This window comes from Propithecus coquereli, unplaced genomic scaffold (genome assembly GCF_000956105.1).
Source record: "Propithecus coquereli isolate 6110/MARCELLA unplaced genomic scaffold, Pcoq_1.0 Scaffold85, whole genome shotgun sequence".
NCBI lineage: Eukaryota > Metazoa > Chordata > Mammalia > Primates > Indriidae > Propithecus > Propithecus coquereli.
In genome coordinates, this window is record NW_012154729.1 from 6,001,808 (window position 1) to 6,018,982 (window position 17,175).

A 17,175-nucleotide genomic window follows, 5' to 3' on the forward strand; every position below is an offset into this window, starting at 1 on the left:
CCCGATTCCAACTTAAACCCAGCCCTCACAATCCACCCCGGGCCAAGTTTCAACATGAGCGCGCAATTCTTGCTGCTGCTCTCTGCTAAGGGCCTCAGTTGCCCAGCTAAGCCTCTTCTGCTCTCCCTGTCTTGGAGTCAATGCCCAGCCTTGCCTGGGTCTGACTCTCTTCCTCTGATCACACCCTAACCTACCCCTCTCTTCCCTCCTCTTTGATGCTAACGCACTCCCCCCTCAGCCTGGCCACCGCTGGAGGTCTTGCTCCCACCCATAGGCTTTGATATTCTAATGCCAAGAGAAGCCAATATGAGTTTCCTCCTTCCACCCTGACTTGTATCACAAATACCACACGGTTTAACCCTTGTTTATATTCAATTTAGGTCAGACAATGTAGGGTAGTGGTTAAAATTGTGTTGAGTCAGATTGCCTGGGTTCAAATCTCTTATCCACCGTTTACTACCTGCTTACTCTCTCTCAGCCAAAATTTCCTTGCCTATAAAATGGGGAAAATAGGTCCACTGTGAGGCTTAAATAAAGAAATACTCTGAGCTCAGGGCATAGCACAGGCTCAACAGATATCAGCTACCACTATTTAATGTAGTACATTCTGGCATTCTTTCTTATATCTTTTTGTGTTATGCACAGTCAACTGTTTCATGAAAATGAATCTTACTTCCTCCGAAATAGTGTAAGTCCTAAAATGTAAGCTCCATGCAGACACACATTTTGCCTGCCTGTCTAGCACATAGTAGTTGCTCAATAAACACATTTCGAATGAATGCTTGGAATTGAATCCTATGGTACCTAGCACAGTGCTGGGCCCATAGAAGCTACTCAACAAGGTATATGTGAGATTTAATTTCACTTTTGAAGGCAAGGTCCTCAAAAGAGTTCCCTTGGATTGTCTGTGAGAAATTAAAATGCATATTCAAATGTGAGGGAGGAAGAGGAGAGGAGACTGCCAGGAAGAGAAAGAAAGAATAATTTGAATATAAACTGCTCAAGAGCAGGAGGCATGGCTTTGTATGGTTTATTTCTGCCCTATAGCGGTGAACATATTGAGCATAATAACAAATATTAAAGTGACATCATATCATAGATCTTCGCAATCTTTCCTTGAACACACGAAAGAGAAAGCAGCTATCTCTGCTGTCAGTGGCTGAAGGCACCACACATAAGATCGTTAAGAAATGGAAAGAGAAGTGATTAGGGCAGAGTGACAGGGCCAGTGCTCCCTGACATGGTTTCACTCCTAAATGTGTCGGGGGAGGGAGGAGGGAGAGAGAGAGAGAGACAGACAGACACTGGCCTTTATAGCTGAAAATACTCTTCATCCAAGATCATACAGAGATTTTTGAGCTTGTTTCCCTATTTTGGTAATGCTTTTCCTTAATGCAGACTCCTTGATAGATGAAAGCATGTGTTTCTGGATCAGGGTGTAGATAGGGGTGGGTCTTGGGGCCATGAAACAGTGTGAGGGCTACTGGCCCAGCTGGGATTGAACCAGGACCTGTCCCATAAGTACCACAACCTTGGATGAGCAAATTCATACATTAAAGAAAAAAGTCCTGAATAGCATTCCATTGCCACTGGAGAATACAGTTAAAATTCCTGGGGCTGGTATGTAAGGCCCTACACATGCAGACTCCAGGGTCATTTCAGTCTATGTCCCATAATTTCCTGCATCCTCTTCGCCAGCCAAATTGAATTACTTAGAGTTTCTTCTAATGAGTGTCCTGGAATTCTCTGGCCCCTGCCCCCACACTTTTGCTCATGTTTGTTCCTCTGCTTAGAATACCCACATTCACATACCTGTTCCTCTAAGGTGGGCTGAAATGCCATCGCCAACAGTGAATCCATCCAGCCACCAAAGACTTAACCAACCACACTGACTGTTTTTAACTGCCAGGCACTGGGCTTAAACAAACAGAAAGGACTCAGACAAGGCTCCGGGCACAGAGAGGCTCTCTGGTTTGTACACTTTCAGGTACTTTCCCCATGTTAACATTTTGAAAAAATCTCCTTATCTATGTACTCATAGATAAGATTCTTGAGACTGATGGCTAGAGATGGGCCTGATTCATGTCCTCCTCATGGTATCCGTGGAGCTCAGCATAACGGCATCTAATAGGTGCTTAATGGAGGTGCTACCTCCAGGAAGAATCAACCCAAGTTCAGGATCCTAGATGCCTAGGACTGTGCTTGGCACATAGGAAGCACTCGGTACATAGGGGATGTGGGAAGATGCATTAAAACAAAGCTACCAATGGCCTCTCTGGTAGGAAAAGAGTTGCAAAGACATTGGGTGCTTCGTTCAAGGCTAACAGGACAACCCAAAGTGGAAACCAGAACGTTACACGTGCCACACAATAATGAAAGACAGCAGTGTTTCACAGAGCATGAGAAATCCCTCCTGTGAAAATAACACTCCATTCCCCACCAAACAAAAGAGAGACTCTGTTCTGAGTCATATATTTAAAGAAAACATTTCAGCATCAACAAAATATCTTTCTCCAAACTCAGAAAGGTAATCCACAGAGAAGCACTCAAGACAGATCTGGGCTTTTGTTTCATTTCAGCGTCCTCCTTCTCTTCTGGTGACCCTAGTTCTTTTAACCACAATTCAAAAGGTGCTGAAAGACTCAACACAGGAAACCAGGATGTAGTGACTTTTTTTTTTCTTTAAAATAAAAGAAGTTTAAAAAGCCACTGCCTGGACCTCAACTCAGCAATAAAAAGGAACGAATTATTGATACATAAAAGAACTAGGATGAATTTCCAGAGAATTATGTTGAGTTTAAAAAGCCAATCCCCCAAAGAGTACATCTGGATGATTCCATTTATATGAAATTCTTTAAATGACAAAATTATAGAAATGGAGAACAGATTAGTGGTTGCCAGGCATCAGAGATGGGGAGTGGGAGGGAGGAGGGAAGTGGGTGTGACCATAAAAGGGCAACCCAGGGAGCCTTGCGATGATGGAGCTGCTCTGTGTCTTGACTGCTGTCAATGCCAGTGTCCCGGCTGTGACACTGTGCTAGGTTTTGCAAGATGTTACTACTGAAGGAAGCTGAGTAAAAGATATAAGCATTATTTCCTTACAACTACAGGTGAATCTACACTTATCTCAAAATTAAATGTTTATTTTTTTCTAAAATAATCTTGAAAAAGGAGAACAAAGTTGAAGGACTCACACTTCCTGATTTCAAAATTCACTACAAAGCTATAGTAATCCAACAGCGTGGCACCAACATAAAGGCAGACGTATAGACCAATAGAATAGAAGAGAGCACCCAGAAATAAACCCACACATATATGGTCAAATGATTTTCAACGGGGGTGCCAAGACCATTCAATGGGAAAAGAACATTCTTTTTTAACAAACAGTGCTGGGAAAATTAGATATCCATATGCAAAAGAATGAAGTTGGGCCCTTACCTTACACCATACACAAAAATTAACTCAAAGTGGATCAAAGACTAAAATATATGAGCTAAAAATCTTTAGAGGTAAACATAGTGGGAAAGCTCATCCATCACATTGGATTTGGCAATGATTTCTTGGACCTGACACCAAAAACACAGGCAATAATGGAAAAAAAAAACAGTTGAATTGGACTTCATCAAAATTAAAAACTTCTGTACATTATAGGATACAATTAACAGAGTGAAAAGTCAGCCTATGAAATGGGAGATATATACCATGCAAACGATATATCTGATAAGGGGTTGATATCCAGAATATATAAAGAACTCCTACAACTCAACAACAAAAAACCAAATAGCTTTATTAAAAAATGGGCAAAGGACTTGATTAGACATTTCTCCAAGGAAGATATACAAATGGCCAGCAAGCATAAAAAGATGCCCACCATCACTGATGATTAGGGAAATGCAAATCAAAACTACCATGAGATACCACCTCATACTGGTTAGGATGGCTCCTGTCGAAAAAAATCAGAAAATAACAAGTGTTAGCTAGGATGTGGAGAACCTGGAACCCTCGTATACTGTTGGTGGGAATGTAACACGTACAGCTGCTATGGAAAAAAGTGTGGTGGTTCCTCAAAGAATTAAAAATAGAATTACCACATGATCCAACAATCCCACCTCTGGGCATATTCCCAAAAGAACTGAAAGCAGGGTCTCAAAGAAATAGTTGTACACCCATGTTTACGGCAGCATCACTCACAATAGCTAAAATGTGGAAGCAATCCAAGTGTTCGTAGATGGTTGAATGGATAATCAAAATGTGTTGTACACATACCCTGGAATATTATTCAACCCTAAAAATGAAGGGAATTCTGCCCCATGCTACCACATGGATGAACCTTGAGGACATTATGCTAAGTGAAATAAGCTAGTCACAAAAAGACAAATACTGTATGATTCCATTTATACGAGTACCTAGAGTAGTCAAATTCATAAACAGAAAATAGAATAGTGGTTTACCAGGGGCTGGGGAAAAGAGAGATGAGGAATATAGAGTTATAGAGTTTAATGAATATAGAGTTTCAGTTTTACAAGATGAAAAGTGTTGGGACGATTGGTTGCATAACGATGTGAATATACTTAACAGTATTGAACTGTACGCTTAGAAATAGTAGAAAGGGTAAATTTTATGTTATGTGTATTTTACCAAAATTTAAAAAATTGAAACAACAAAGTTTAATTAAAAAGAAAAAGCCACTATCTCCCTGAACCAAGACCCTGGCACTATGTCTTAGTTTTACAAACCAATGGGATAAGAAAAGTAACCCATCACTTAATAAAACCTTGAAGACTTTTAAAGTCTGAAGATATTGGCACACCAAGATTTTCTAATGTCTTTAATTAACTTCATAGTCCATTTCGATCCACATTCCCTCTGCCTGTTACTTAATTCAGCTAAAGTTACTAAGAACTTTTCAGTAATGATTAAAAATGTGCTACTTATTTATGTTGGCACTTGACCTTAGACAGCAGCAAGTGGAGAAGTCAAAGTCATGAAGTAGAAAACTGAGTCTGTTCTTCCCAGGGCTGTTGTTTTTAATTTGCCTGCTCCTACTGGACCACAAGGTTAATGAGAGCAGGGCTCATCCTTTTTTTGTTTGTTTTTCACCACCTACAGATGCTCAATGAACTTTAGTCGACTGAGTGAAGCTCTGAGCATAGTCACTTATGTTCTGCCTGGAAATATTTATGTTGTCATATCCCCTCTTTTCAAATATGACCAACGTGTGAGCTTGGTGATTTACTATGAAGAAAATAACAAGAATTTCCAAGGAAATTTCATTTTTAAGAAGGGGAGAGAGAAATACAAATTCTGTAACAACTTTTTGTTTTAGCACTGGTTCGATGTCTCTACAGAGAAAGAAAAAAACCCAATCTAATCAAGGTTAGTTTGCATACTTTGCATAGACCCCATCCACGCACCTCACCCCCAGAAATGCAATCATAATATGTGGTTCAAGTTGAAATCCCTTCAGGTATGCTACTCTTCCTTCTAACTCTCCCCGAGTGAGCCACAAAGTCACCTTTAAAATTGTACTTCTACCAGAACAACATCATTTTTCATAATTACAGTTTTAATTTCTTTTATGTGAATGTGCAGCCTTTGATATATTGAGCCAATTAAGTGAAACTTGGTTAAAAACCAAAGATAAAAGAGGGAATTTTGGTAGTAAGTAAAATAGAGAAGTTTTTTTTGAGGAACCCAAATTAGTAGTTGTTGTCGTTGTCATTGAAAGGGGGGTTTTTCCATTGTTCAAGCAAAAACAGGGTCTGACCTGTGCACCCTGGCTGGTTCTGTTACCCTCACTCTCCTTGGGTCTTCCTCCTCCTGAAGTCTTGGGTGATTTCTCAGCAGCCACTTGACATTGTTCCTGAAATGGAGAACATCCCTTCAACATCCCAATGAGTGGGAAATGCAAGGAGTGAAACAAACACAAAAGACACGGTGGGGCTGAGTGGTCACAAATATTTTATTTTTGGTTAAACCTTAGAATACCAAAATGTCACCTTACCTGGTTTCTCACATAATCAGAAGGGTCACAGGCTATGAAGGGGTGGATACACCTTCTCTGACTCTTACACCAAGCACAGCCAGTTCCAACACACACTGGGCATCTGGCAACACAGAAAACCAACTTGATTCCTACATTTTCAGGAAAAATGTTCATCTTCTAGAATTTCCCTCTGTGGTGCAGCATGCAAGCATTCAAAAGATTAAAAAAAAAAAAATCCCTGGACGGACTGCGAGGAACCAGGAGGAGAGAGGACAGTCCTTTGAGGCTGGGCGGAGAGGACTGACTTTGTGGCCTGCTCTGGGAAGCCCTCGGGCTGATGGACTGTAATCACACCTGCAGGGGTGTTGCCATGGAAACCTGAAGCTGGGGTCACCTGCTGGTCTGTAGATAGCTGGAACCCAGCGACTTTGTTTCTGAATCCAGTTCTGCTATTTGTTCCCCCTCAGGTAAGTCCCCTGGAGACTGAGCTCTCTTCCCGCCTCCACCCCTCCCAGCAAGGCCTCATTCATTGAAGATGAAGATGTGAAACAGAAAGTGTCACCTGGCAGGCACAGGGAACAGGCTGCCAGTGTTTGTTTTATAATCAAATTAAGGAAGAATTGTGTCTACCAATCAAATCACGTATCATGCATGGGCAACCATGGAGGACTTGAAAAGCTCTTAAAGAATAACTGGAGTTAAAGAAAGAATGGTAAAAAGGGAATTCGGGGCTGGTGTGTAGCCAAGGGAGGCCGGAGGGAACAGCGAGGGGGCTGGTCAGGGCAAGGGGGGACCCAGTCTGTATTTTACATATTCTCCAAGAAATGCTGAAGCACTCTGAGATTTGGACCTGCAGAAACTGCAGTTTTGATGGGAGGAGAAAACTCAGACTGGCTTCTGTGTTCACAGGCCACCTGAGTGAGCCAGAAGCAGGTCTGTGGCTTGCGTGGGTGTCCTGCCCCCTCACGTGTGATGACTGTGCTATGTGCTTCCCTCGCAGGAAGCAGTCACCTACCGAAAGGGCACTCGTGCTCCGGGGGTGGGGATCTGGGCTTCAGGTCTGGTTCTTAATTACCGAGTTATGGGACCTGAGGCAAGTCACTTCCTTTCATCCGGCCTCTAAAACTGGGCATCAGGGGAGCTACATTATCTTTAAACTCCCTTAGAGCTATAAAGATCTATTTAATTCTCCCCCTTTTTTCCTATTTTCATGGACTTCTGAGGCTTTCTGTATCAAGTTTTGTACTTTTTCTCCCTAAATTCCTTCTGTTTCTTAGACATAATTGAGCCAGGCCTTGCGGGAGAGAGGAGGGGCTCTGGAGCAGCCTCCCAGCTCAGTTTCAAGTTCAAATTCCCCATAGGAACAATGGTTCCCAGGCCAGGCTGAAAGAAACTCACATTTGGTACTCACACAAGTGGTCAATCAAACCATGGAGTGAACTATAGAATCGCCACTCACATGGCTTCCCACTGTTTCCATGGGGACCTCCATCCCAACTTATAGCTGCAAAGTCAGGCACCTGAGAAACACATTTCTTCTGTCTTCTCTTTGCTTTAGAAGCAAGGAGTGAGCTGTGGCCCTAACTCAGGGGTGTACGTAGATCAAAGGGGCCACAGGGGGTGAAAGGGTGGGCAGAAAGGACATGTTCTTTTGGTCAAAGAGACTTCACCTTGACCTTCTCAAGTATGACTTCTCCTGACCCCCATGCTCAGGCGTTCTCGTTCTGCCCAAACTCCAGAAGCCATTCTGATCTGGGAGAACCTATGGCGCCCCTTCTTCTGTCCTTGCTTCAAGTCCGCCTCTCGGTCTTAGGAAAATAAATTTCCCTGTTGGTGTGAACACTTAAGCACAGTGGTTCTCTCGTTGGCGGCTGCAGCTTTCTCGCCAGGGCCCGGATGAGCGAGCTGGGCTGCTTAGCTCTGGGCCCCTCCTGCCTCCTGTTAAGCCATGCTCCAAAAGGCACTTTGGAAAGTTCTATTCCACAAGAGAGTTCTTTAGGAAATTGAGGAATAAAACAAATAAATAAGACCAATGAGAGAATATTCAAATTTCAAATAAAATCTTACTCTCTTAATGATGAGCAGTTGGTAAAGTTGAATCTGTCTGATAAATTCCAAGAACCGAAGGAGAATGTCACGTTGACAACTAAAACATCTGGAGCGAAGAGGGGAGAAAAAGTCATTTATGGTGGATCCCTGCTATAGTCGGGCATAGCTGTAAACGCAAAAAAATAAATATTTTTGCCTTGTCTGCAGAGTGGGCGGGGGTGTGCCAGCTGTTTGCTAACATTTCAATCAGTATGTGGTTCCTTCCCCGTGGGCCATTCACGTCAGGCAGACAAAGTGCACGGTGCAAGCCTCCGAACAGACTGAACCCAACTCTAGTTCCAAGCCTCCCATGGATAATCACTAGGAAAAAAGCCATTTTACAGCTCATTTACATCTCATACTCTCCCTGGGATCACTATCTCAGCTTGTAATTGGCCAAGGCATAAGAATAAAACAAGTCACCGAGCAAGAAGTGCCTAGAACATGAAAACTGGAACATTTGAAAGGAAATCCTGTACCTTCAGAAAAAATCCACGCTACAAATATTTACTTAACAAACTCTAAACTGTGGTTCCCGTGATATTCTTGGAGTCAGCTATCACCAAATCTATGATGCAGGTTTTCTTATTTGCTTTTGAAAACTTACCCATTGGTTAGAAAACCCTAAAAGAATAAAATAGGAAAGATTAAAAACTCTACTAAATCAGCATTAGAGAAATGTAATATTTCCTTTATCTCCTTAAACATATACACTCTATCAAGGCGGTGATTCCCAAACCCAGCTGTCTATCAGAATCACTTGGGTAATTGATGAAAATACAGATTCCAGGGCCATGCTCCTAAATATTCTGATTTAACAGGCCTGGGGTGGGTCTAGAACCTGTGGTTGCAATGTTCCCCACGGAACAACTGTATAGAGCCAGGTTGGGGTGCCCCAGCCCAGAGTAGCACCTTTCAAATCCCATTCTGTCCAGGCACCAGTGCTAATAAGATATTAACATCTTCTTCCTTTTATGAATTAATGGGGATAGTAGGTGGTGCTCTTTGAATTCAAGTCTTGACAAAGTAAGAAGTTGGCCTGACTTTGCTGGCACCCCTAATTTGATGACTAAAATTTAAGAAAAATCTAAGAACCCTTACTTTAAGGTACTTCTCCATAGCAATAAAATTCCCCCTGAAAGCCAGAATTCCACATGAAATTCTGCTCACATAAGCAGGTGAAATGATAATGTTCTGTTCGAAAGGCGAGGAGCTTTGGGGAGCTGGCATGACCTCTCAGCAAGAGCATCTGAACAGACACTTGACAAATGTTAGTGGAAGGAACATCTGGGCAGTAAGCGCTGAGGAGGGACTCCCAGCGAAAAGACATTCCAATGGCGTCTACAAGCGTCCAGTGATGAAGATTGCAAAAGCCATACTTTTCCAAGCACCAAATATGAACAAAACATTATTTGGAAATATCCCAAGGAAGTGGTCTCTGCTCTGAAAGCATTTACAGTTATTCTAGAAGAGGTAAAATAACTTAAGGAAAAAAAAAACCACAACAATGACAGCACAGTCAAGAAACATCATATGAATGTTTTGAATTCCACGTAGTACCTGGGTACAAGATAGGGGTGCCTGTGGAGGACCAACAGGGTGCTAGAATAACAGGGGCAGTCAGAACAGAATCTGGCAAGGCTGTATGAAAGAGGTGACTTTTCCCAATATTTCAAAGCAGAAGGGAAAGAGGAGTTGGTGAAAAGGCTGAGGCCATTCTAGGCTTGAAGAAGGCCATGGACAAAGGTTTGGCAATGACCGCTGGCTGGCTGAGTATAAGAAGAGGGACGTGAATTTGTTTGCCTGCTCAAAATATGCAAGATATTCAGAAAAGGGCAGGTGAAGGGTGGAGTGCAATTGAAGGAGGCTCTAAAAGCAACCAATTAGTTTTACAAGGTGATCTCAAATATTTCAGAAGTGTATTTTATAGGTGAGCGAGATCTGCATTTTAATGACCAGAATGAACCAGAAATGCATCATAGTGTGGATAAAGTAAAATGGGAAATCGAGCTGATTTTCCAAGCACTTTATACCCAAACAACCACCATGAGCCCAGTGGCTGGGAGGCATTTTTAAGCTCACATCTCTGGCCTGGTGCATCAAATTCCCTTTCGAGGGGTTTAAAATCAATTGAGTGCCATGGTCTGAATGTTAGCGTCTTCCCAAAATTCATATGTTGCGATCTAATACCCAATGTGATGGTATTAAGATCGGGGACTTTGGGAAATGATTAAATCACGAGGGCTGCACCCCTGAGTGGGATGAGTGTCTGTATAAAAGAGGCCCGGGGAACCCCCCTAACCCTCCGCCAAGGGGGGAACCAACACAAAGCAACAACCAAAAAAAACCTTTAACAGAAAACCAACCCGCCGGCGCCTTGATCTCGAACTCCCCAGCCATGAGAGTTGTAAATAATACATTTCTGTTGTTTATAAATTACCCGGTCCAAAAGTATTTTGTTATAGCAGCCCGAAAGGACTAAGGCATTGGGTAACTCCAGTTCTCACCAAAAAACTCAGCTCCATTGATGATCATCACCCATCTAGGAGGCCGATGCCATGAACTTAACTCTACTTCTAGTCTTTCGCATGTGAAGAGACTGGAGAATGCCCAGACTGCCCGCCGTGCCTCCTAACCACCTCCTGCTCCTGTCCACTTCTCTCCGTCCCGCAGGCTTCCTCTCCAGCTCTCACATGCTCTGTCACCCGGACCACTGTCACAGCTTTCCTACCTGACACTTTGGAACTCAGTCTTTCAGTCTCTCGCTTCTCTGGTCTGTTCTCCACCTTCGGCCATTCATTCATTCATTCATCAAACATTTATTGATTATAAATGGCTACATCGTGCCAGACACCGTTCTAAGCACAGCAGTGAAGTCCCACCCCACGGGGCTTACATTCCAGGAGGAGATGACAATGCACCATTACACCTCCCTGCACTGTAACTCACGGCGCCAGCCTCCAGCTTAAACCTTTCGTCCTCTCATCACAGCTCCCGGGACAGAGTCTGTGGTTCACAGGGCCCCTTATGGTCTCCTGGCTGCTTTCTTTGGTGTCCATTTTCTATCCCTCTGCTTTCCACCTTCCCCTAGCCCACGTGCCTTAGCCATACAGAATCTCTTGTTCTTGGAACAAAGCTTTTCTCTCCTCCTGGCGATCATACAGGTTGGTCTCTGCCTGCGATACTCTTCCCCTCCTCTCTGCCTGGCTCAATTCTCCTACTGCAGTCATGTCTGCACAGCACTTCCTCCAGGAAGCTTTCCTTACTCCCTCCCCCACCCCCAACTCCGGTTAGGTACCTTTTTCATGTGCTTTTTGGTCTCTGTGTTCCCTGCATTTACACATGGCATTGCAATGAGCCGTTTACTATCTCTGCTCCTACAGGCTGTAAATACTGTGAGCAAGGACCAGCTCAGTCTTTTTCATCGCTGTATCCCTAGCGCCTGGCATGGTGCCTCACACACAGGAGATGTTCAATAAATACTCCTGTATGAACGAATGAATGCAATGAACTCGAGCTGATAGAACACGAGCAATTATACTTTCTCCCCTCACCTAGGGTGTTCCTTGCTTTTCAGATCTCTGAATTACCAGAACCGTTTGGGTAGAATCAGCCCAATGGGGTCTGGTTTTACTGCACTCTCCTATCCAGCTTGTCCTCCTCTGTCCCTGTCTAGTCACATCTGATGGTAGGGTTCTGGAATCGAGGAATGAGGTAGAGCAGAGATGAGCTGGACCCGGGGGAAAAGTGGGGACCAGCAGGTAGGGAGAGAGTTGAGTCTATAGGAGGGAACTATTCAGACTCCCTGATATTTAAACATGTTACCTTGGGCAGTCTGAACCCGGGAAGTTCTCTTGCTTTCTTGACTTTGTGACAAAAAACCAGAAGAGCCCACTTACCTCTGTAGATGGCCCTGGTTGGGATGCTACAGGTGCAGGTCCGGTTTGGCTGACTTTTGCCCTGGCAGAGCTCCCTGCTGGTGTCCACGTTCTTCACCACACACTTCGAGTGTCTTGGAGAGAAGCTTCCCACCATCGTCACCACAGTCTGTGCGAGGAAGAAGACACGGGAAAAAAAAATGATGGTTTTTGCATCATTTCCATCCACTCTTGAGCCTCACATGAACTCACCCTTTGACCTGCCACCGGAAGGAGAATATCTCAGAGGAGCTGATGTAAAGAAGAGATATTTTATTGGCTATTTGGTTCGCTCTTTTTATAAATAGCCTATTTCTATGCTTTGACCATTTTTTGGATTTGTGTGTGTATTTTTCTTATCAATTTTAAGGAGCTCTCTGCATAGTGTAGATATTAATCCTTATCTATCATATTTCTGACACATATGTTTTCTTAGTCTACTGTTTATCTCCTAACTTTTGTCTGTGGCATCTTCTACCCTTACACAATGTGTTTTTCTGTAATCAAATACAGGGTTTCTTGTCTTGGCTGTAAAGTGCTTCCCAAACTCTAGCATACAGACAAATATAAAATTGTTCCAATGTCATTATTGTTTTATTTTTTAAACTTATATGTTCAATCCATCTGGAATTTATTTTTATATATAGTGTGAGAGAAGAGTCTAACTTTATTTTTATCCAGATGGTTAATCAGTTATGTCTATAACCATTTATTAAGAAAACAAACCTCCTTTTCCCACTGAACTGAAATGCCACTTTGTCATATATTAAATTACCATATATCTGGAATCTATTTCTGAACTCTGCTCTGTTCTGATAATCTATTGATCTACTTCTATTCCAATTTCATCACGTTTTTACTACCATGATTTTAAATATACTTAGCATCTCATAAGGCAAATCTCTCCTTCTTCATATTTATTTTCATAATTTTCTTAGCATTTCCTAGACATTACTTATCCATATGAACTTTAAGATCATTTTATCCAAAGGCGTTGAGGGGACTATGAGTCTAACTGGCATTGTATTAAATATATGCCTTAATGTTAGAAAAATTTTTATCTTTGTGCTATTAAGTATTCTCATCCAAACACATGACTTTTTTTTTCATCTGTTCCTCTTTGATCCAGGGTTTATTGAAGAGGACATGCCTTGATCTCCCAGGTATTAAGAAACATTTGTCAACTATTTCTTATTGCTAATATTATTAGATAATAGTTAAAGAAGGTGGCCTGTGAAATCTACTTTTAAAATTCATTAAGGTTTTGTTTGTGGTCAAACCTACAATCAGGTTTGGGGGGAGGGTGTGTTTGTGTGTGCATGTGTGTGTATTTGTACATATATGAGGACACGTGAGTATATACATGTGTGTATATGTACGCAAGGGACACAAAAAGAAAATCTTGAAATTTCCCCAAAGCAACTTTTTGTCAAAGAAATTATCCAAAGGAATAAAGCAGCCGGGTCTCCTGCTGAGAAGGAAAATTAAGGGGGTGAATATGCCAATGGTGGGCTCCTTGTGCATCGGGTGCATGGAGGGGTCTGGTGAGAAAGGGAGCTAAGTATAGGGAAGGCGGGAGTGGAGGAAGTGGTAACCTTATCACCAACTCTCAAGAGCTACCGTCTAGACAACCTGAAAAGTGGCCATCTTCCGTCACACTGCTGACTTCCGCCCAGACTTTCTACCTTGCCACCTAAGACTCTGCTGTCTCCCTGGTTCTCTGATAAGCTCGCGAAGTCTTTTCTAGTCCCTGGGGGTCACCTCCATCTTTCCATTTTCAAGAAATTCTGTTTCTGGGCCATAGAATCACGCTGGAAGATGGTCAGTTCTTTCAGTCCACTCCATCTGAACTGAAGTCCAACCATCTCTAGGGGACCTGAGCCTAGTGGCAAACCCCAAACCATTTCTGCTAGCTCATCTTCAACAAATGGCTGAACTCTCACTCATAGTAATATCTTTAGCCCAGCATTTGTTTCTGCACCACCCATCTTAACACACGATCACAGATTATCTTGTATGCATATATGAGGGCTGTCCGGAAAGTATCCAGCCATGCAACCATTCTCATTATGTTAACAATGGCTGGATACTTTCCGGACAGCCCTTGTTTGTCTTAAATTGAATCCATTGCTCAATTGTAACAAGAGTATCATTTTAAAAATCCTATTTTCACCAACTCTTATAAATTTTCCACATTTCCTTTTAGTTCTCATACAGTTTTTACATAAATGTAAACATGATTTCATTTATTTATGCCATAAATACTTACCCAGCTCCTAACATATGACAAGTGCTACACAAGGTATTGAATACATCAGTGAATCAAACAGCTATGGTCCTTGCCCTCAAAGAGCTTATAGACTAGAAGTATAGAACATCCTACCAGACTAAAACTGGAGGGCCACACAGTATCAAGAGGTCAAGAGATGACAGAAGCCTGAGCTAGGATGGTACAGTGGAAACAGAAAGATTGGACAGAGTCAAGGAAGGTACCCTTCAGAGGTAGTGTGGCTCAGGATTGGAAGTGGGATGTGGATTTGGAGGATGCTGGTGAGCTGATGGATGGATGGATGGAGATAGGTACCAGGTACTGGGATGGGACACACTGAAGGAAAGGCAGACTTTGGGTGGAAGATTCAAGATTTCAATTTTGGATGTATTTTGTTCAAGAAACTTGTGTGATAATCAAAAGGGTATCTCAAATAGGGCCCAGAGATATGAGGAGCCGTCTTGGCTGGAGATCAAGGAGACACGAATATATAGGTAATTTATAAAGTCATGGGAGTGGATAGGATTGTCTACAGACAAATTATAGAGTAAGAAGAAAGGAAGAGCCCAGACTGGGCCCTAAATATCTTCAGCATTTAGAGTCAGAAAAAGAAGGAGCCAGCAAGGGAGGCTGAGGCATGGCCAGAGAGGAGGAGAGTGTGGAGAGGGTGTGCCATGGGAGGCAACGGAAAAGAGGGTTTCAAGAATACCGCCAATCAGTCAAGTAAGATGAGGACTTTGTAGTGTCTGCTGGAATGGCTACATGGAGTTCCCTAGTGACCTTATCAAGAACAGGTTCAGGGGAACAGTGGGGCAGAAGCCAGGCTGGAGTTGCTCTGAAAAGAAGAGAGAGCGTGTTTTTTCAGGTGCAATGGAAGGAGAGAGTAGCAAGCAAGTTGAAGGCATTAATATTTTTTGTGTGACTCTGGGTCCCAGGCGAGTATGGTTAAAATGCTGAAGCTTTCGTTTAATAAACTGAACATGGGAGTCCTTCCCAGGTTGATGGTGCTTTCTTGAACCAAGCTGGATAAAGAAGGAGTGAAGCCACAAAGGGTCAAATGGGGCACAGAGGCAGTGGTGTGTCCATTTCTATCCATGGGGCCAAAGAACTCCGTGCTACATGACATTCTATCAGGCTGACATCCCATGTCATACCTAACCATTCTCCTTATGGCTGAACAGTTTGGTTATTTTCAAGTTACCAATTCTATAAATGATACTGCAACAGGAACTTTAGGCTTACGGTTTTTCTTCTTTCAAGTTACTTCCTCAGGATTCTAAGCCTGAAATTAGTGCTTCAAACAGAATGAATATATTTATGACTTTTGAAGCACACTGCCAAATTGCTTTCCAAAAAGGTTGTGCTAATTGGCATCACCAACACTGGGTGTTAGCATAGCTTATTATCACTTTAATTTGTATTTATTTGAAAACTAGTGAGGTTGAACATATTTCCATATTTATATCTACTTTCTGAATCTCCTCTTGTGAGAATAGATGCTTTTGCCCACTTACTTTTTGGTGTCTTGATGTTTTTCTTTTTAATTTTTACTAGCTTTATTATCTTATAATTAATATTTTGTTTGTGGCAAATATCTTCCTGAAGTGTGCTTTAGTCAACTCTTATTTTTTGTTGTGTAGAGTTCTTTAAAAAGGAAATCATGTACATGAATATTTTTATTTTGTTATTACATACTATATTGCTTCAGAGGTAAGCAAATTATACTTCCAAATAATCTGATGTTCAGTTCCATTTTCTGTTAGTTCTTCTGTGAGTTAGATTTTTATATGAATTTCTTAATTAGTCTAAATTTTATTTTTATATTTAATGTACAATCTGAATTAAATTTTGTTTACACAGTATAAGCCAGTTATCTCAACACTTTTTAGGAAATAATTCTTTTGTTTCCTTTTATTTTATGATATCTGATCTTTGAAATTTTTATACCTATTTCTGAGCTTTCTACTATATTCTATAGATCTATATTCCTATTTTTGAACCAGAATCATGGATTAAGTTATTGTTGATATCTATGTATTTATCTATCTATCATGTTTACAATCTAATGGGAGTGGGCTTGACTGAATAAACCTTTTGTCAAAATATATTTTGGATATTCTTTATCAGTTCATATTATTCCAGATGAATTTTATATTAATTTTAAGAAAATGCCCATTCAAAATTCACTGGAATTACATGAAATCTAGAAAAATAGGTTGAGGAAGAAGTGACATTTTTATGGTGTCTTCCCACCAAGAAATGTAGAATGTGTCTAGATATATTCAAGATGTTTTCCATATCTTCCAAGAAAATATCTTGTATATTTTTATTTTTATTTATACTTATGTTTTTAATTGATAAGTTTTCACTATGATGAATTATAAATAACCTTAATAGACTACTGTTCTTCTATCTAATTAATATGAGAAAGAATGGCTTAAGCTAAGCTGCTCCAAGCCCAAATCACTATTTTTGGTAGCTGTCTCCAATGTGTATCTCACAGTAAAAATGATTTTAAAACATAGGCTATATACCTCACTGTTTAAGTTTATGTCTGAATATTTGTTGTTTTTATGAATAGAACCTTTAGTAATTGAAGTTAAAAGTTTGTTTTAACTGACATGTAGTAAGGTTATTGATATTTGCATATTTATTGAACATTCAGCACTTCATTTAACTTTTATTCATTTGAATAATTTTTAAGGATAATATATTTAGATTTTGCAGACATACAACCACTTAAGATTAGCAAATGATGGTATTTTTGTATGTTTCATTCCAATAATTATTTCTATTACTTGTTTCTTATGTTACTGCACTGACTGAACTTTAAAAACAATGTCAATAGTATCAGTGATGGTGGAATTCCTTCTTTTAGTTCCGATTTGTAGTGTCTCTCCTTTAGAAACTGTATT

At 41.2% G+C, this 17,175-nt stretch overlaps 1 protein-coding gene across 1 annotated transcript in view; it reads right to left on the minus strand.

Moving 5' to 3' along the window:
* Nucleotides 1-17,175, minus strand: part of PLXNC1 (plexin C1) — a 137,007-nt gene that overhangs the window by 68,496 nt on the left and 51,336 nt on the right. Inside the window, exons 6-9 of the mRNA XM_012664045.1 lie at nt 11,974-12,121; nt 8,054-8,141; nt 6,005-6,107; nt 5,768-5,863 (exon numbers count right to left, since the gene is read on the minus strand). Of these exons, the coding sequence (XP_012519499.1) occupies nt 5,768-5,863; nt 6,005-6,107; nt 8,054-8,141; nt 11,974-12,121 (435 nt within the window). The remainder of the gene's footprint in view (nt 1-5,767; nt 5,864-6,004; nt 6,108-8,053; nt 8,142-11,973; nt 12,122-17,175) is intronic.